A 20,888-nucleotide genomic window follows, 5' to 3' on the forward strand; every position below is an offset into this window, starting at 1 on the left:
TTTTATTTTATCCGATATCCAGCAACTGTAACTCACGGCATTGCTGTTTTAGTAACTTAGTTTTTCTTTCATTGAGTACATGATAACGTTTTTTTCAACTTTCAGATCTATCAATATGCTGAGTTTACAAGAAGCACATGCGTTCCTTGAGAACAAGCTGTCCATCACCAACATAGCAGAAAAGTTCAACAAAAACAGATTCAACTTAATGAGAGAAATACTCTACAAGTTCTTGCATGTGGAACCATTTCAAAATGTTATCAATCTCAGCACCAGACCAGAAGATCGCCATCTTCCATCATTTCAAGAAGTTAAAGAAGACATGTTTAGAGGAAGAGGTGGTCGCTGCTACGTTGCCAACCAATTTATGAAGGAACTTTTAAATACAATAGGTTACAACATATATTACTGCTCCTGTATTGTACTGAAATCAGGTAGTAACCATTTATGTCTTATAGTACGTCATCTCACAAAAGCTGGAGATCTTCACATAATTGATGTGGGACTAGGACATGCGTCGTGGGATCCAATACCGCTTGACTTCCAAGACGAGTCTCCCGTTTATCATGTCGGATTTCTATATTTCAAGTTTGTCCGTAACGGTAGCGTAATATCTCGAATGCACAAACATGATAAAAGATACGAATTTCCAGTTAATATCGACAGCAAAGTTTGGCATGCCTTCGGAGACATTGACCCGACTCCCCGTGAAATCGACTACTTTAAACCAGTTTGTACAGCTATGTACACCATTCCTGGAACACATGGAAGTCCATTTTTAGAAGACCTAACATTGGTTAAATTTAAAAATGAAAAAATCGTTGCAATCAAAAATTCAACACTAGTATTTGAAAACGATGATCACCAACTAGAAGTAAAAGAGATGGAAACATTTGAGGAACTTACTTTGTTTATCTTGGATCATTTCCCTAACTTTGGTCGTGATATGATAGAGGCCGCCATTCGCTCATCTCCCAATTGTTGCAAAATCCTACAAATGTAATAAATTGGTACAAAGCTATTTAGAATAAGATGAATGATTGCACAGTGCAGTATCTAGTACGAAACAAACCTTTGAAGGAAAGTAGTTAATTAAAAAAAATAGTATTATATACAAAACTGTAATAGTGTAAATTGTGAATATAATAGATATCCATAAAAATACTGTATTTATTCGAATAAACGTCTCGAGTTGTTTATTGTTCAGGACGGTTTTTAGGGATTTATTTTAAATTTGTATCGTTTTACCAGAGCCTATGGCGATTTGGCAATCTGCATTTTTAACAGTTTTTTAAACAGTATTTTAAAATATAAATAGTATTTTAACATTTAAAACATGGTGATTAAGAAACATGATAATTCACAATTCAATTAATTTGATATTTATATAATTTAATATATGATAAACAGTTAACCAATAGAAGCCAGTGGTTGGATTGCGTATCGCATAACGGACACTTGATATATTACCACCTATCTGAAAGGACAGTGATTAATTCACTATTGGTAATCATTGGCCACATTGCCTAAAGACGTAAAATAAATAAATAAATAAAAAATAAGGCAAACATTCTGGTATTTTTAAAAGATTGAAGATTATTACCGGTAGTAGGTAAGTATCTATATTTCATTTACTTTATGGAAATAACAAGGCCAACAGCCATTAAGTCGCGTGCTACAATGCATAGTGATACCGGACCGACAGACAGACAGACCGACAGACCGACAGACCGACAGACAGACCGACAGACAGACAGACAGACCGACCAACCGACCGACATAATGAACTATAGAGTCGCGTCCACGCGACTAAAAACTCAATTTAATTCTGACCATGGATAAATAGCTGCTACATTATATTCCTTTATGATTTCGAGAGGAAAAAATACTGTTTTTCAAAAGTTCAACATTTCTAACCGAACGTTTATTTTACATTTTGTTTTGATTTTTTGCATCTGTCACCAACGAAATTTCATAGTATTTTAAGGCAATCTAAACTAAAATATAATATAGAATAGTTTTTAAAGTTGTATTTTCAATATGTATCTCCAAACTTTTTCTCCTAAACAAAAACATTTTGTGGCTTTCAGTCGGGCTTTCAGTATATGGTTGTTATTAGACTAGAAGTTCTTTTACTTCTTTTTCCAATCCCTGAAACAGTTCTTATTTATTGTTACCATTTAAGTTATTATAAATGTATGCTTGTTTTTATTTCTTGAACTGTTTCTAAATAAATGTTGAAGGAACTGAATTGAATTTTTCTTGCTCTCAGATCTATAAATATGTTGAGTTTACAAGAAGCACATTCGTTCCTTGAGAACAAGCTGTCCATCACCAACATAGAAGAAAAGTTTAACAAAAACAGATTCAACTTAATGAGAGAAATACTCTACAAGTTCTTGCATGTGGAACCATTTCAAAATGTTATCAATCTCAGCACCAGACCAGAAGATCGTCATCTTCCATCATTTCAAGAAATTAAAGAAGACATGTTTAGAGGAAGAGGTGGTCGCTGCTACGTTGCCAACCAATTTATGAAGGAACTTTTAAATACAATAGGTTACAACATATATTACTGCTCCTGTATTGTACTGAAATCAGGTAGTAACCATTTATGTCTTATAGTGCGTCATCTCACAAAAGCTGGAGATCTTCACATAATTGATGTGGGACTAGGACATGCGTCGTGGGATCCAATACCGCTTGACTTCCAAGACGAGTCTCCCGTTTATCATGTTGGCTTTCTATATTTCAAGTTTGTCCGTAATGGTAGCTTAATATCTCGAATGCACAAACATGATAAAAGATACGAATTTCCAGTTAATATCGACAGCAAAGCTTGGCATTCTTACGGAGAGATTGATCCAACTCCCCGTGAAATCGACTACTTTAAACCAGTTTGTACAGCTATGTACACCATTCCTGGAACACCTGGAATCCCATATTTACAAGACCTAATATTGGTTAAATTTGAAAATGAAAAAATCATTGCAATCAAAAATTCAACGCTTTTATTTGAAAACGATGATCACCAACTAGAAGTAAAAGAGATGAAAACATTTGAGGAACTTACTTTGTTTATCTTGGATCATTTCCCTAACTTTGGTCGGGATATGATAGAGGCCGCCATTCGCTCATCTCCCAAATGTTGCGAAATCCTACAAATGTAATTAATTGGTTCAAAGCTATTTTAGAATAAGATGAATGATTGCACAATTTAAGAAATAGTGTAATTGAAACAAATATTATTATTTACAAAACTGTAATAGTGTAAATTGTGAATATAATAGATATACATAATACCGTATTTATTCGAGGATATATTAACATATATAATGAGTTAAAATCTCTTCTTTATGATAAAATAAATGCCTTTAATGATCATTTAAATTCTATATCATAAAGTACAAAAGCAGGTATGATTTAACAGTTGATCAACACACATAAAAAAACAACTTTAATGGTTAAATTATTATACAAAATAGTTCGTTTACATACAATATGGTCCCTATAATAGACTAAGTTTTTAATAAATAATAATACATATATTTTAAACAATAATAATTAGGAACAAGAAAAAAATGTAAGATAAATATTGTTGTATCTACACAGATTTAAAACAAATATTTTAATTATTATTACACAATAATCTCTACTGTATTTCAACACTTACAATACCCTGTTTTCTTAAATGCATGTACAGTACAGTATTGGGTATAATATTACAAAAAACTAACTTACAGTAGCCGAGTACTGGAGGAAAATTACCTGATGTTAAAATTAAATAACATAATTCTCATAATATTGACTTATTACAGCCTCTGTCTTTATTTATCTTTAGTTGTAAATTGGTTATGTAATCTCTGTAAAAATATTTAAGTTTAAATATACACTATCTACAAATATTATTAAACTTCAACACTTGTACAATACCGTTTTCAACATATTATAATACACACATTTAATTAAGTGAGGAGGTAAGGTGGTTGGTTGTATTTGAGTAAAACGTCACAAAGTGGTTGGGAACTCTAGGACAGGTTACATGATGAATATTATGGGAATTTTAAAATTGAATAAAATATATAATCTTTTAACAGTCTGTCTTATAGTTTATCATTTGGTTACTAAAACATTGACTACTACAACCCCTATAGATATATTGTCCCCTACATTTTTTTTTTTTTCAAATTTGTTGTTGAATATGTCATTTATTGTCACATAATAGTAGTATTCACTTTGACCAAAACCTGGGCCAAAAAAAAAAATGTTACCTGAAAAAAAATGTAATTTAGAGAAAAAAATACTTAAATTGTCTGTCAGACTTCCATGGAACTATTATAGTTCCATGGTCAGACAATGGTTTTTGGTTAAAATTAACTGTTTCTTTTGTTTTTTTATAAGTGAAATAATTGTTGTTTGGGTTTTTTTTTTGAAGAAGTGAATAACTAATTAAAACTGTTAAAATTCTGATTTTATTAATCTTCATTTTTTATATTTTTGGGGGACAGTACATCTTTAAGGGAACACCTTTGGTACCAAATGAAGTGTACCATGAAACATGTTTCATGAGAAAAGTGTCCCTTTAATAGGTGTGTCCCAAAGGAGGGGTTTTAAGCTCTGTCTACACTATCAAACTTTATGTGACAACAAAATGTGATGTGCCCATATATGGACATGATGGTGTCATATTACTACCATATTTGGGAATATCACTACCATATTTGGGCACATCACACAGTGCTTTTAGTCTATAATAATTTATGTTACAATATCCACAAATTTTACTATAAATTTAAAGATGTTTAGCTTCTTTAATACTTTCCGTTCCTTTTTTTCTTTTTTACAATATCTTCATATTGTCTATCGTTATATTGGTCTGAAGAATAATCAATGGAATCCGCTCGTCCGATAGGATCTGGTCTAACTCCAGGAATACCAGGAAGAGGTGAATTTTGCACTCCTTTTCCACCATACTTCTTACTTTTAATCGGTGCCAACTTCTTTTTGGATTTTATCTTTTGGCTTGGTTCATTACTACATAATATAAAAAGATGATAATGATAAAGATGAAGGAGACTAAAGCTCTGTCTACACTATCAAACTAGTTTGACAAAAAAAGTGTGATGTGCCCAAATATGGTAGTGATATCCAAATGTGGTAGTGATATGACATCATCATGTCCATATATGAGCACATCACATTTTTTTGTCACATAAAGTTTGATAGTGTAGACAGAGCTTAAAAGCTCTTTAACATCGCCTAGCAAACTGCTGAAATATGGTAAGGTTTACAAAATAAGAAAAAGACAGAATCGAGAACGCTTGAAATACCAGCAATGACACATGGTGTGACCCTTATGGAAGAAGCAGCATGTAGTTGAAAGTGAACATCTAAAGCTCTGTCTACACTATCAAACTTTATGTGACAAAAAAATGTGATGTGCCCATATATGGAAATGATGATGTCATATCACTACCATATTTGGGCACATCACAGTGATAGTGAAGACAGAGCCATGAGCAATAGGAGCCATGAGTAATGATCATTGGGAGAAAAAATGTACGATTGATTATTTACCTTTCTTGATCAGAGCTGAGTGGTTTCAGTAAAATCGTTGATCGGATTTTCTTCTCTAATGTCATCTTGTTGTCTGATCCCTTTTTCCGTTTCTTTTGTTTTCCTTTCTTTTCCCTGTAAAAGGTTTGAAATTAGCGTCCTGTTGGAAGGAGCGTTAAATAAAGGTAAGCAAGGTCAGAACCTGGCATCAACTTACAGTGCACATTTTTCCCGACATTTTTAATTTGTTTAATGGGTAAATTAAATAAATTCTTGTGTTTACAATTGTTGGTAGTATAAACTGTATTCTATAAATACAAAATTTGGTATATGAATATTATTACATTATGCTTATCTATCCATGGTTTTCTATACTATAAACAATTTCATTTCTATGGTATATACATATTTTTATGTATTTATATGGTATATTGATGCAACTAAAAATTATCCAATACCAATTACCTCCCCCCCCCCCCACCCCCTTAATATTTAATACTTCTTTTTTTACAATTTTAAGACTCTGGGTTACTAATCAATTACTTAGGCTTACTTATCCATGGTTTACTATTTACTATAATAATATTTTAATTATAATTAGTTTCATTTGTATGGTATTACAATACTGATGCTTCTAAATTAACACCCCACCCACCCCCATACAATATGAAAGATAGTTCTAACGTGTCAGCACAGCACATCTTATTTTACAATTTTTAGACCCTAGGTTGGTAATCAATTACTTTAGTACTGTGAAACCCTAGCAGATAATTCATGTGATGAGTCCTCATCTTATGTTGCTTAACAAGAAATTAAACTACTCACCCGTGTCACAGCAATAATTGTATACGTCACATTAATATGACACTATTGTTATCTAGACGTATTATTAGTTTATTTACAAATCAATTTCCTATAATGTGTTTGAAATATCATTAGTGTTAAAAAAAGTGGTTTACAATCACTATCAAACAATTGCAATCACAAGAAGGTAGTAATAATATTAGTAATCCAATATTCCAAATTGGTCAAAATCAAAATCTTATTTATGTGATATAGTTCAGTAAGGAGGTATTCACACATTCATTTCATTTATTTGTACCATTTCTAATATATGCATAAAAAAGTTATAGATACCCATATATTAATACAATATAATATAAGTAAGCCAAACAGTGATGTAGCCAGGAAAAATAAAGTGGTCCTGTTTTCGCAAGTAATTGGAACAATCTCTGTTCTTGTCAAAGGCCTCTGTCAAAAAGTGGTCAGGTGAAAACTAACGTAATTGATTAAAGCTCTGCTAATTTTCCTGGCTGTTTTACCTTATCGGTTTTAGCTTTTTGCTTATTTTATTTTATATCTCTATTGAGATCCAGCCTCTGATACCCACAGCATTGCCATTTTTTCAGTAATTTGCCTTTGGATTTATATATTAATACACATATTCTTTTTATACAAAATTAACTGGTTTCTAAAATCAAGGAAATATATTAGAATAAGTACAAATAAATGATATTAAAAGATGACCTTTTAAAACTCATGACCACATGTTTGTGTGATTGCCGCAATACCAGCAACTTTTGTTAATGGAGATGATTTGACCCATAATGGTGAAGTTATGGTGATGCACTGTGCAGTGTAATAACGCCAGCTTTTGATCTTTTTCAAAGACTTACCTTATGTCACTATAAAATCATGAAACACACAATTCCAAAAGATAATGATGAAAAACAAAAATATAATTTGTTAATGAAATTCAAAAAATTTAAATAAGCACACGCACTACTTCAACCTTCTCAAAATTGGACACTTTAAAAATTAGAAGCTCTCAAAGCTTAAAGTTTTTAATTTGTCCTACACATGGTGATTTTGTCATGGTGTGTGCCTAAATTACCATACTTATTTTATAGCAATGACCAACATTTAGTTAAAATTGTATATTATTATTTTATTACTTGCACTTATGAAGGGCTAGTGTTGCCCGAAAGATATGCTAATTTTTCTGGCTGTTTTACTTTATCGTTTTGATTTAGCTTTTTGCTTATTTTATTTTGTATCTCCATTGAGATCCAGCCACTGATACCCACAGCATTCATTTTTTTCAGTAATTTGCCTTTGGATTTTTTATTTTATAATATTATATTACTTCCTCCATAGAACATAAAATAACGAAATATATAAAAACGACATACAGGTGGCTTTTTTAAAGAAGTATGTTCTCAGTACAAATAGATTAATTGTGGCTGAACAGGTAACATGACTGAGTGAATAAATGGCAGTAGGGGATGAAATGGAGTAAAACACTGGGATAACTGAGAAAAATTGAAATGTTATAGTTATACAGGGAGTAGAGCTAGATAGGCATGAAGTTGCCTTTTCTCTTCTTCCTTTTTATCCAATTATTTAAATGTTTTATATATTACAATGTTATATTTATGTATTTGTTTTGAATTTTTTGGATAAATAAAGAAAGAAAAAAAACACAAACAAACACTCTTTAAAATTAACCTGTTTGAAGTCCGTATCCAATCAATTTTGTTCTACCACCAGTTAGGACAGAGAAGTGCCTTAACTTGTGCCAATATTAAGGCTGTGGTTTGCGTTTCCTCAGCTGTCTAAATAGTTTGGCCGCTTAACTCAACCACTAGTGTAACATTACCCCCAAACCCCGCCAAAATCTGAGAAAATGTTGAAATGAATATTTCTGAAACACACACACACAGCATTTTAAATTCTGCAAAATTAAAGAACACAAATTACCCTTGCTTGGGCTCATCATCACTTTGATCCTCAGAGTCAGGTTGCACACCTCCAGCGTCACTGCTAATTTGCATATCGGAAATCACTTGTCTGAGTTCCTTCTCCGTTTTCATTGGAAATAGTAGATTAAGAATGTTAACCAGTTCCATGTCTGCATATTTTCCATGACGGATGAGATTCCCAATCAACTGTAATTCCTACAAACACAGATAAAAATGAAATGGATAATTTAGTTTTAATTATAATAATTAATTATTTAATTAGTTGTAATTATAATGGTTATCACAACTTTTATATATTTCCGTGTTTGATTTAAAAGCCTATGCCAGTCTTAAGCTCTGTCTACACTATCAAACTTTATGTGAGAAAAAAATGTTTGGGCTTATCACTACCATATTTGGGCACATCATGCTGTTTTTGTTGAACTAGTTTGATAGTGTAGACAGAGCTTTAGGGAATCATTTTTGAGTAATTTGAAAGAAGAATGGTGCAAACTGTTAAAATGATGGAACTTGTAGCCACCAAGATAGAAACATTTAGGGAGGCACCTTTTCGTATGAACCACACACCCATTGTCAGTCGCTTTGTTTCCAAATGGGATCATGTAACTGTTTATAGCTAGTCTTTATACCTGATCTTGGACGGCTTTCATTTTTTTCATCTCAAAATCTCTTTTCAGATTCTCCAAAGACTGTCGCTTTTCCATTTCAATAGTTTGCCTAGAAAATAACATTTATTAAGTTTCTTGTATACATACATAATGTATATAACTAGACAAGATATCTTTGGGGGTTAGCCTAACATGTCTCGTTTTCCAGAAAGGCTGGTATTTGGAATGTGTTTTAATTGTAACAATGCATTTGGGACATTTTGAACCTCAAGGAAAGTCTGGTTTTGTTAAAGTTCCCAACTTAGGAATGGTTTGTACCATTCTTCTGTGTTTTATTTATTACTTATATCAGCGATATTTACCTAAAATCTTCTAGTTGGACAGTTTGTTTATGTTTCAACACCACTCTCTTGAATCTCGCCTTTGTACTATTTGTTTCTTTCTCCGCTAGTCTGGACATTTCAAGCTCTTGTTCTCTAAGAAACGTTTTCTCACGTTCCACTTGCTTTTCTTTCAACTTCTTTTTAAACTCTTTTTCTTGCTTTTCTCTTGCATCATTGAGTTTAGTTTCAAGTCGCTCTACTTCCTATAATTTGTAAGTAGAAAAATAAATAATTCATAGAATACAAATAATGAGTGTTTATGAGTGGAATGGTACAAATAATGGCATGAGGCGACAGCTTGTATTACGAGTGTTCAATGTTGTTTTTTATTTTAAAATAGGTGGCGCTGTTGGATTTCATGTTCGAAATCACGGTATGTCTAGAAAATGTTTTTCTGTATGCGAAAATAACTTTTTTGTACATGAAAAATAGAGAAAAAAGTACTATTTAACGATCGTTAAATAGTGCATATTATTACATGCAATGTTACCCACAATTGTCCAATCATATTTAGGTGCTATATAAAATAGAATAATGAACAGTCTCTACAATGTGGTAATAATGTAAGGATAAAATGTGCGTGTCTCCCTTATAACCTAGACCATAGAAGCATGTCAATAATAATGTTAAGTCTTTCAAATGTTTCAATCATATGTATTGTTATTTGCACTATTATAATTATAACATATGTTGAAATAAAATGGTTTGTTGTACAATACCTTTCGATGGTTTTCAATAACTTTTTTTGATTGTGAACTCTGAATTACTCCTCTATCTGTCATATCATCAAGCATATTCATTTTTAGCTGTATCAGCACTTTCTGTTGCTCCTCAATTGTAGCCATCTAAACAAACATACAGTTATTATAATTATGATAATCAAATAATAGAAACTATTGTATAGTTAGTTAGGATGCATGTTTATTAAAAATTGCTGGCGTTTTTAAATTACTTTGTACATAAATTGAACGCTAGTTGATCATACCCAGTACCATTTTGATCGTACATTCGGAAAACTCCTCGCGACGTCTGTAGGGAGGTGTTTGAACTGCTTATGTGATATGAGGATTTTGTGCGATTTGTGTATAGGAACATCTCAAAACAAACCCATAAAGTACATATTGTCACAATACTTTTAGTTATCAGAGACAGTGTTTAGATTTAGATCAAATGTATTGCAGCGATTCTTAATAAAATAAAATAAATAATGATCAAGTAATTTACCTCCCGTGCTTTTTCCAACTGTAGCTGTGCAATCATGGAGCCTAGCTTTTCTTCTTGTTTCTTTAGCGCATTTGCACGTTCAGTAAGCATTTCAACGCGGATCTGTAACCATAAAACGAGTGTTATTTTGTACCTATATATAGCACAGCCTATGTAAATATGGGCTTCGGTGTAATACCTCAACAAAATATATATAATTCACTTGAAATGTTACACCACTAAGCATGCAATTTCTGTAAATAACAAAGACAACACAGTGGTAATATAGATTTTATTACACTGTAAGTACTTACAATATCAAGATCTTCATCAATTTTGTATTTTTCTGAATTCAGCAGAGCAAGTTTCTGTTCAACATGTTTCTTCATCATTTTTTGCTTTTCATCCGCATCATCATCATCCTCGTCGTCACTGTTAAGTTGTTTAGATCGCAATTGTCTCTATATAATCCAATAAAAAAGTAAAATGTTTTTCAGTTCATAATTTATATGTTAGACAATGCAAAATAAAGACAGGCAATTCAAATCAAAGGAATAACATAATTGAAATACATGCAACAGTCAACAGAATGAGTGGAAGAGATTATATAGAGAGTTTGGTTCAGTTTATTTATGGGTGATATAGGGCATGTGGTGCAGCGTGTTGGACTACTTATTGTGAGATCGTGAGTTCAAATCCAACTCTCGTTGCATTGCTTGTATCCTTGGGCAAACACTTACGTTTGCCTCTCTCCACCCAGGTGTACAAATGGGCACCTTGTAAGGTTATTGGAACTATGTTTTCATAGGTGACATGACCAGGGTAATAAAATGTACAGGCTTCACAACATTAAGGCCAATTTACACAGACGAGCGGTAAGCGGAAAACCTCATAGCTTCTTCCACATAGAATCCTGAGCGGAAACTGTTCTTTGACGTTTTGCATTTAAATGGTTATAAGAAATAACATAGATTCTATATATTTTTATTAATGTTACCGCTCGTCTGTGTAAATTGGCCTTTAGGCGCTTTATAAATCCAGTAAGTTATTAATATTATTATTTATATTTCACTTTGCACTTCACTTACCCTCTCTTCTTGATACTGTTGTTTTTCCAACTTTTCCATTTTTCTTGCTCTTCTGATTGCAATTTTTTCTTCCAGTTTGCGTCTTTGGTGAAGTTTATTTAGCGTCAGGTTGTTTTCCAACGTAACCATCTGCTTTTCATGCTCCTGCATTATTTTGTCTCTGTCAATTTCAGACATAACTAATTGCGTCGCAAGAAGCCTCCTAAGTTGAAAACACAAAAAAATAAAAAATACAATTTTAAAATTAAACAGTGTGTTTAAATAGAACTGTTAAAGATGTATTGTTAAAAAATGTTTTTGTTGAATATTTAAAACCGTAGTTTTGTAACACGTTTGGTAATACCATATGGTAATACATCCTATCATTAAAGATGTATTGTCCTCCTGAAAACATTTTTTTTTTTTCAAAATTTTTGATTGAATATGCCTTTTTAAAAATTGGATCCGAAAAAAAATTATTTTCCCGAAAAAACTGTAATTTAACGCAAAAAACTGTTTATCTTTTTTTATAGGTGAAAACACATTTTTTTATATATAAATCAACACCTACCCAACCATTTTACTTTCATGTTCACGAATTTGCATTTGTTCATCTTTTTCATTCTCTTTCTTTTTATTCCAATTTTTTCTTTTTTCTGCTAATCGTTTCTGAAAACAAATATCACTATTTAGTAAATTAAATTAAGTAAATACTTTATCAAATAATTAAATTCTTAAATAAATATATTAACAGAAAAATTGAATTGTTAATTAACCTTTAACTCTTCTTCTTGTCTATGCTTTTCTTCCTCCTTTTCTTCTTTCAGTCTTTCTATATTTCTTTGATGTTCTTCCAAAATTTCATCCTTCATTTCATTAATAGAATCTTAAAGAATAAGCAAGAAGTTAAATATTCCGATAATAACTATATGCCCAAATATTGTAGTGATATGACATTATCATGTCCATGCATAGGCACATCAAATTTTGTTGTCACATAAAGTTTGATAGTGTAGACAGAGCTTCACAAGTATAGACACCAGAACAAGAAGTATAGCCATGGAGTGCCTTGAATCTCTTGAACTTGTGCCTATGTTTGTAACTGTGGTTTGCAGTGTACCGGTCTAAACTGCACAGCCAATTAACTTGACAAGTTTGATGACAAACACAAAAAAATAAAATCGATATACTTAAAAATTACTAATTAGAGAATTTCAAATTAATTACCGTTACTCTTCAGACTTGAATACAGACTTCTCTTAGTTTTCTCAACGGATTCTTCCATGTTTACTGTTAGTTTTTCTCTTAATTCTTCTAGTTGTTTTGCTGCCTCTTCATCTATTTCATTATCAATGTCATTTAGTTCAAGTTGTTGTTTAGTAAGAATCCGCATCCTTGCGTCCAAGAACTCACTGGGTTCTATATAATTTAAATATTTAAACACTTAATTTGTCAGAAATTCCACAAAAAATTAGTATTATGAATAGTATTATCTATAACACATACCCAAAGTATAAACAATATAATAATGATACGATATATTACTTATTGTCATCTTAACAACAAGATATAAATAATTATTTTTCCCTATCTTTCATTTCAATAATACATTATAAAAAACAATTAACAAAAATTTGCTTGGTTGATTTACAATTTGAAAAATGAATACAAAAAAAACAAAACATCGTAACCATTGATTATAAAGAGATCTTACAAATTTGATATTAAATACATGAATTGATATTATAAACAAATGATTGTTTAGTGTTTTGATTCAGAGTGATATGGATCTGTACATTGGCCTGAGTTAATGTTTATGAATGCATTTTAACATTAACACACAATTTATAATTGAGTTTCATAAGAAGAAAAATAATCAGCAATAATACATTATGTACCCAGTTTTGATTCTGTTTCTTTCTTTTTCTGTTCATCTTCAAACTGATCAAGCTGTGACTTGTGCTCCTTTGCCTGTAAAAAAAGTAATTATCAATTAAATTTAATGGTAGTTTCTGGTTTTAAATGTAAATGTTTAGGAGTTTAAAGTGAACTGGACTGTGTCACAACAAGGGATGTGTGGATACAAAGTTAACCTACTCCTCTTAAAAGATGTACATGATCAACTACCCAGCATTGTTATGTCATTTAATACATGTTGGTATTGATGGCTAAAACTCTTTCCTAATGGCTCAGTCATGCAACACGCTACATTCATACCTTATCTGTAAGCTTTTGCTTTTTTAAAGCCGTCAATCTCTTGTGCAATTGTTCTTCTTGCTTTGTCTTGTCCTGTTCATATTTTTGCTTGGCAACAACTACCTCTTTTTGTAACTTCTCTACATACTGATTAAATTGCTCTTCAGTTAGTTGGTCAGCTTCTTGTAGCTGCTCTAGTCCTCCTATTGTCTGCTTCACCATGGTATTCAGAATCTCCTTGTGGTGTTCCTCTTGAGAAACCTGTTCATAATAATTTAATATAATAACTCAAGCCAGTCTCAATGTTTATAAAGAGTATGGCCAGATAATGTACTGCCAGTTGACATGGGTTTGGTTTTAGCTGGGCAGTGTAAAAGAGGTAATGAATGACTTTTTTAAAAGTTAATGTAAAGAGTTCAAAATGACATCATCAAGCTCTTTCATTTCAGCCAGTTGAAGATGTATGTCTCTCTTAATTGAAGATAAGGTAAGGGTACATTTGAGAGAGTTCAGAGTTTTTTTTAAACTTACATTTCTGTCAGCTAGAGCTCTATGTCTCTCCAGTTTTTCTTCAAGAAGCATGCGTTGTTTTGAAATATCTTCATCCATTCTTTTCTCCAATACAGCCATATTGTGCCAATGGTCTGAAATCAACTCTCTGGCTTGATCTTCCTCCAACTTCCCTTGAAGAATCACCTGATCTAGGTGTTCTTGCTGAATAGACTTGATTCGGATTCTTTTCTTAATTGCATATTCCTGTCAATAATAATTTTTAATAAAGAGTTGTAACTGGTAAACTAATCCTAAATTCAGAAGACAAATTTGTTCACATGTACAATACAAAAAAAAACACATCCAAAAATACTCCTTAAGCCTTGAATGAGTTTATAAGCATGATAAATTATAAATTATAAAATAGTTTATCCATCCTGTAACTGGCGAGTTTGTGCTCGCTGTTGGATGCGTATGAAATAAAAATTTTAAAAATAAAAATGTTGCACCTTTCTTAATATTTCTTGTTGTTCATCCTGTTGGAATTTAAGTATTGATGCTAAGTTTGCTGTCTCTGCTTCATGCTGTTGCTGTAATAGATTCAATATCTCACGTTTCTTATCTTCTTCATTCATAAACTTTGTTTCTTCTTCAGTTTCTTTATACTCCATCGCATGCTTTTTCTGCAACTCACTTAACTTGATCTATGAAGAAATTTACAGAGAAATAAACACTTTTGAAAATAATGATAATTTAGTGTGTATGTAGTACCTTCAAGCAAGTTGAAAGTGATAACGTCAGAAAATGGAGGAAGGATTTAAGATTTTTGGAGAAAGGATGTACTTATATATTATGTACATTCCAAAATAGGACCACGAGTATGACAAATAGAAGTTTCATTGCAAAACCCTTCTGTTTAAAGATGTATTGTCACCCAAAAACATAACAAATTAAGATTACTTAAATTAATTTGAATATCATAGTTTAATAAAGTTAATCACTCATTGTTTTCACTCACAAATGACAAATTGTTAAATTCAACCAAAAACCTATTGGCTTGCAGACTATTTTTGTTTTAAATTACAGTTTTTTCAAGTAAATACATTTTTTTCCAATTCAATTTTTGGTCAAAGTGGATAATTATTATGTGAAAATGGTATATTAAAAAAAAATGTAAACATTCTTTTTTAAGGGGAAAAATCATCTTTAACTTTCATGGTGGAAATAAAAATATCAGTAAAAATCACTACTTACATTATTCATAGCAATCAGTTGTTTTCTAAGCATCTGAGAGTCACGTCTAAATTTATCATTGAGTTCTTTTGTTAAATCCTTTAAACTTCTGTGAAACTTTTTGATTACTTTATTACTAACGTCACTTGGTATAAGTTTCTTCTCTGTCCACTGTTGAATAAGTAATTCAACAGACATGCTCATTGCTTCTAATCTCTTCGCCTCAAACGCAATATCAAGAACAATTGTTGTCAAAATATCCAAACTAAAATAAAATATTAAAGATACAAATATGTGTTATTATGCAGACCTACCAACTCCCCTGATAATGGATTGGAGTCTCCCGATATTTTGAGTCATCTCCCGCTAAAATGCAATTTCTCCTGATATTTTGGATAACGGAAAAAAAATCTCCAGATATGTATACATTTATAATTTCTACTACTCTAGATGAGAGTTGAAAACATACTAATATGGGTCAGTATAATGTTTATAATTCATGCGTTATTTTATAAGTAAAATAATAAGTATCCAGCACATTTTTCGCCTTCGGCACGCATTATAGATTCCAATATTTTTTGCTTTTTCATAACGCCCTTTATGGTTTGGTGTAGTATTATAGTACCCTCTGTAATTTCATAAAACCTCCCGATATTTCATTTTTCAAAGTTGGGAGGTACTATGTATTATCAAAAATGAATAATGTGTTACATTGTGAAGCTCTATCTTTACTATAAAACTTTATGTGATGTGCCCATATATGGACATGATGATGTCATATCACTACCATATTTGGGTATATCACAACATACTTTTTTGTCAAACTAGTTTGATAGTTTAGACAGAGCTTAACACAGACACACAACACTTACTTGTCAAATTCTGAATATTTTTGAGAACTCTGCTTAAGCATTAAGATGAGTACGATACTATCATCCACTTGTACCAACCTAAAAAGACGAAAATTATTTTGCAGGAATGTATCACAATTGATTATATTAATTGTTTATGAGATGTTTGACTTGTTTGCTGTATGACAACCTACAGCTCCAATCCTGACCTACAGTTGGCGAGTTACTTGCTGTTGGATGAGTATGAATTTAAAAATAATAAATAAATAAAGTTAGTACTACATCGAAAAACTTACGATGATTGTTCATAAGAAGCAGTTACTGAATTACCAGACATGTTGTTATCATCTATCAGTAAGCCTCGTCTCTTCCCTGCACCTATTGGTTGAACCAATGAATACGGTCCTCTGTGAAAGCACCGTATACATACAACGGCGACAATAAGGACAATGATGATGGCAATCAGCACACACACAAAGAAACCAAGAGCAGCAAGTCCATGTTTAGTTACATTGCTTGAGTTATCATAAGATACAGACATTTGTACACAAACACTGTCTTCAACTGGTCCGTAACTAGTACCTGGAAACTGAATATAAAAACACAATTGTTTAAAAAAAATAAGTATACTATGTACTAAACTACTACACATTCATAAAATGATAAAGTCTAATTCAAATTAATAGCAGTTATCAATTGTTTGTGTGAAAATGTTCCCACGCTATAATTGCAAACTTTACCAGACATTTTATGAATTTTTGTGATGCAGGAAAAATTTTGAACATGGGCGGCTCATGAGAATTATACAATCTATTATCCATGGTTTGACTATAGGGTTAATTGCACACATAACACAACTTACTGAAGGTGTTGGTTGTGAGAGTGTCTGCCATTGCACAGTGGCTGGCAAGTTCAGGTCTTGTTCAGTATTTTGTAAAGTATCGTCATTAAAGTAGGCTTTATATGAAAGAGTTACACTGTCACCAACTGAAAGAAAACCATGTTAAAAGATAGCCGTATATTGGAAAGGAGGGGGGGAGGGGGAGGGAGAGTGGGGAATGTAGGATCTTTTTTTCTGAAGTGCTCTTTTTAAACTAGAGGGCAGCAGTGAAAGTGTCCTCTATTCGTCCATAAGCCTTGCACTTAGACCTTTTAAAGGACAAGATAAAAATTCTGGCCACACGCTTGTCTACAAACAATTTTATATCGTACAATACACAATTTGCATTAATGTAGATTTCACACATTTCAGCTTGGTTCCCGTAACAACGAATAGTTGCTTGGGTTGCGTCCAATGGGAACCAAGCCTAAAGTTAAAACTATGTATTAGACTTACAGTTCAATGAACTCAACGTGTATGAGATTTTGGATTTGGTTATTGCTAGGCCAGGTGTTGAAATTACTGGTACCAGTTCATCAAAATATTCAACCACAAAACCTTCAACATCATCTTCAACATAAACCTCAAATGCCTCTGAATTAGAAGACAATGCATCATGGGATACCTCTATGGTAAACCGTAAAACGTCAATTTTGTCTCCGTCAATGTCTTCTTCACCGACCTGTATGTATTCAAAAAACAACAACATTGTTATAAGTGCCTGAGCTGGAAAAATGTAGCCACTAACATAGTTTGTTATACATGTAGGTAAATAGTAAATAAATGGTATTGTATTATTATCATGATTAATGTTTTGTAGACAAAAGGATTGCCAAGTTGTCATTCGTCAAAAAAAAAAAAGAAGAAGAGTAGAAGACATATTAGACCCAAGGAACCCAGGAATGAATTGGCTCCAAGATACCTTGGTTCAACTCCCAGTCCACTCAGCTGTAAATGAGTACCTGGTTGAAAATACTAGGGAGGATAAGGTGGCATAGAAAGGAACTGGCCACCCACCCTACCTAATTCCGAGGCTTAGTACAATGAGCTCCTAACAGCCCATTCCCTACGTTCAGAATGAACACAGGACTCACCTCATTGAAAAAAATGTTGCCAAGTAAACCTGGTACAGTAATTTATACAATGTTTCACTTACAATTTGGATCGTTTTAGTGATTGTTAATTGAGGAATAGACACTACTAGGTTGCTTGATGTCAAGGGAATCATGCCTCCATTTAAATTCAAAGAGAGTGAATGCAGAATAGAGTCTGTTGGCGTGGCATCCGGTACATCACCAAATGTAAAGGAAATCTGCAAGATTGAAGAGTTGAAATAAATTAATATTCAAGAAATACAAGAAGTGTCATTCTTGTCGAGTGTGAACCCCTAAAAAGAAACACATACTTTGATATTTGATACTGTATATCATGCATTTTATTTACAACCCTAGAAATATTTACTATTTCTGAGTGCACAGTTTAATTAAAATCAGCACAATTTCCTTAGCACACAAGATGGAACCAAGTCACAGCATTAATTTTATTTATTCCTTTCAGTGAAACATAAAAAGGGAGCACTGAGGAGAGACAAGAGCTGTCAAAGACAACTATCGCCAAAGGGCGTGTCTCTCCAAAAAACATGTTACATACCTGAAGCTCCAATACAGCTTCTGTACTTCCATCATTGCTAACGTCACCAATATTCCAACTGAGAACATTAGAAGACAGCGATGAGGTAGAAACTTGTCGTTTTGTACGAATTAGCTGATGTGATGACGACACCATTGTTGAATCAAATTGCGTGATGTTGGTATTGGAGGAATTACTGAAAGTGATGTTGCCAGTGATGGGCGAGCCTAAGCATTGTATGTAAGTCACTGGTAGAGAACTTAAATCGTTGCTTGAAAAATCTGAAAAGATTAAAATGTCAACGTTATTGGAAAAAGGAAAGTGTACCACTAGTTCACCCGTTCTATCAAGGCAATCTAACAACAGGAAGCTGAGCTCATCTTGCCAAGATAGGAACCTGTATCAGTTCTTTGATCTTATGTCTGGCTGCAACAAAAAGCAACAGTACATATTCTCCGCAGGCCGGCACGTGATGTCTGTTAAGGGGCGTGGGACTGGTCGTGTCGCAGCCACAGATAAATCCTTTGATCTGTGGAGCTCAGCAACCTGTTGCCTTGGTTCTATTTGTTCCATTTTATAAATTCTTTTATAGAAGTAAATTATATTAAAGTTCATTGAATATTTGTCCAATGTAAAGATAGCGTTTCCATAACATTAAAAACTTGTGCTTTTGTTTATTGAGGAAGTCATTAGAAATATGCCATTTAAAATAAATAATAAATGGAAGATATCGAGTATTCAATCAGAAATCACAAATCAAAAATGATGAAAAACGATGAAAATTCAGTGTTAATTGAATTCAAAACTTACCTTGAGTAACCTGGATGTCTTTCAGTTCTGATTTTGCTGGAATCTTTAAAGAAATTACAGCTTGTATAAAAGAATTTATGATGATATTCTCATTGTTCCAATTAAAATTTGTATCAACCTCGGGACCGAGAAAATGTATAGTCTCCTGGGAACGGAGTTCTTCATACACGCTAAGTAGTTGGGTAGATACCGAGGTAGTAATGTTTAACAGGTCACCAAAACTAGCTGGTTTATTTAAACTTATTGGAACTGTTACGAATATTGTATTTAGAATGTCTTCACTTAGCACATCTCCGAAATCTATTTTAAGATTTGATCCGTTTGTAACGATAATAGTCTGTTCTGGCGTAACGCCTTTGTGAATGATAGTAAGATTGTTTTGAGAGGTTCCGTGTAAGAATAAAAAGTTTTCATCAACATCGATTAGGAGCAAGCAATTATAAGAAATATTGGAAGTAAAAGTGATGTTGATGTTAAGATCAAATTGACTTCCAAGTAATAATGAGGGGTATCCATTGCTTGTGATGGCTGGAGTAATAGACGTGCTTAGGATACTTAAGTCGCCAAGACACGGGCTGTACACAGCCAGCATCGTCACTACCAACACAAGGACAGATTTGTTTACCATGCTTTCAGAAATCTTCACGGTTGCTCCTGAAAAGAAATGATAGCAGATACGAGATTATTCAGTAGTAGAGAGTCCAAATAAAATGTCTCCAATATATATATAATGTACTGTATAAATACTGTATTAGAAAAATATGGGGAGGGAAGAAATTGAGAGGGGGGGGGGGGGGGGTAGGGGGTTATTCATGCCAAGGAAACTGCATGCTAATGAAAAAATCATTATTTAACTAAAATGACAATACTGTGCATAAAATAGGTAAATGGTTTAGCTTGCACCTTCTATCATAGTTTAGGCCCAATAGAATTACTAAAGCATCACACCTGCTTTAGTCCATGCTTATTTACCACCATAACACACACAGTCCTAGGGCTAGCCAGTAAATCTACTTATTAGACACTCTACAAATGATTGAAAACCTAAAATTATATTGGTTTATTATGAAAAATAAAATGTCTATTATATCTACCTGATTTGTTCATATTGTCATCCTAATTACCATAGTTGTATACAGACAAAAACAAACAGGAATCCATTATGGAACGCCGGGAGTGCCACTTTCGGCGACCTTTTAATGCGGCGCAATGGCATTC

General features: G+C 32.6%; 3 protein-coding genes across 4 annotated transcripts; 2 read left to right on the plus strand and 1 right to left on the minus strand.

Annotated features, from left to right (window-relative positions):
* The first annotated feature begins 115 nt into the window (after nt 1–115).
* LOC144838392 (uncharacterized) lies at nt 116–1,003 on the plus strand. The gene has a single exon (XM_078693731.1). It carries the CDS (start codon nt 116–118, stop codon nt 1,001–1,003), a length of 888 nt encoding a protein of 295 aa, XP_078549857.1.
* Nucleotides 929–20,845, minus strand: LOC144837803 (uncharacterized). Of its 2 annotated transcripts, XR_013611549.1 has the most exons (26): nt 20,765–20,845; nt 19,671–20,324; nt 18,882–19,141; nt 18,388–18,543; nt 17,688–17,913; nt 17,214–17,338; nt 16,648–16,940; nt 16,373–16,450; nt 15,522–15,765; nt 14,777–14,971; nt 14,307–14,531; nt 13,797–14,036; nt 13,478–13,550; nt 12,807–12,998; nt 12,356–12,465; nt 12,151–12,248; nt 11,601–11,802; nt 10,827–10,973; nt 10,534–10,635; nt 10,029–10,154; nt 9,289–9,512; nt 8,948–9,035; nt 8,317–8,513; nt 5,578–5,691; nt 3,074–5,034; nt 929–991 (listed from the first exon to the last, which is right to left on the minus strand). XR_013611549.1 is itself a non-coding variant. In XM_078693059.1 (25 exons), exons 1-25 carry the CDS (start codon nt 20,775–20,777, stop codon nt 4,812–4,814), a joined length of 4,605 nt encoding a protein of 1,534 aa, XP_078549185.1. In that variant the 5' UTR covers nt 20,778–20,845; the 3' UTR covers nt 3,037–4,811. The 2 variants fall into 2 exon arrangements, 1 of the variants encoding a protein (XP_078549185.1); XM_078693059.1 differs by lacking the exon at nt 929–991 and having other exon boundaries at nt 3,037–5,034.
* Nucleotides 2,283–3,170, plus strand: LOC144838393 (uncharacterized). Its single transcript, XM_078693732.1, has one exon. It carries the CDS (start codon nt 2,283–2,285, stop codon nt 3,168–3,170), a length of 888 nt encoding a protein of 295 aa, XP_078549858.1.
* Nucleotides 20,846–20,888: the final 43 nt, after the last annotated feature.

This window comes from Antedon bifida, chromosome 3 (assembly GCF_963402885.1).
Source record: "Antedon bifida chromosome 3, ecAntBifi1.1, whole genome shotgun sequence".
In the NCBI taxonomy this organism is placed as follows: Eukaryota; Metazoa; Echinodermata; class Crinoidea; order Comatulida; family Antedonidae; genus Antedon; species Antedon bifida.

What these genes read in the sequence shown, in the direction of transcription:
- LOC144837803 (XM_078693059.1), bottom strand. An exon ending in CATGAAAGTAAAATGGTTGG is followed by an intron (nt 11,803 to 12,150) that starts GTAGGTGTTGAT and finishes TTTTCAACTTAG; the next exon opens with GAGGCTTCTTGCGACGCAAT. An exon ending in AACAGTATCAAGAAGAGAGG is followed by an intron (nt 10,974 to 11,600) that starts GTAAGTGAAGTG and finishes TGGATTATATAG; the next exon opens with AGACAATTGCGATCTAAACA.
- LOC144838392 (XM_078693731.1), top strand. Translation starts at nt 116, where the DNA reads ATGCTGAGTTTACAAGAAGCACATGCGTTCCTTGAGAACAAGCTGTCC.
- LOC144838393 (XM_078693732.1), top strand. Translation starts at nt 2,283, where the DNA reads ATGTTGAGTTTACAAGAAGCACATTCGTTCCTTGAGAACAAGCTGTCC.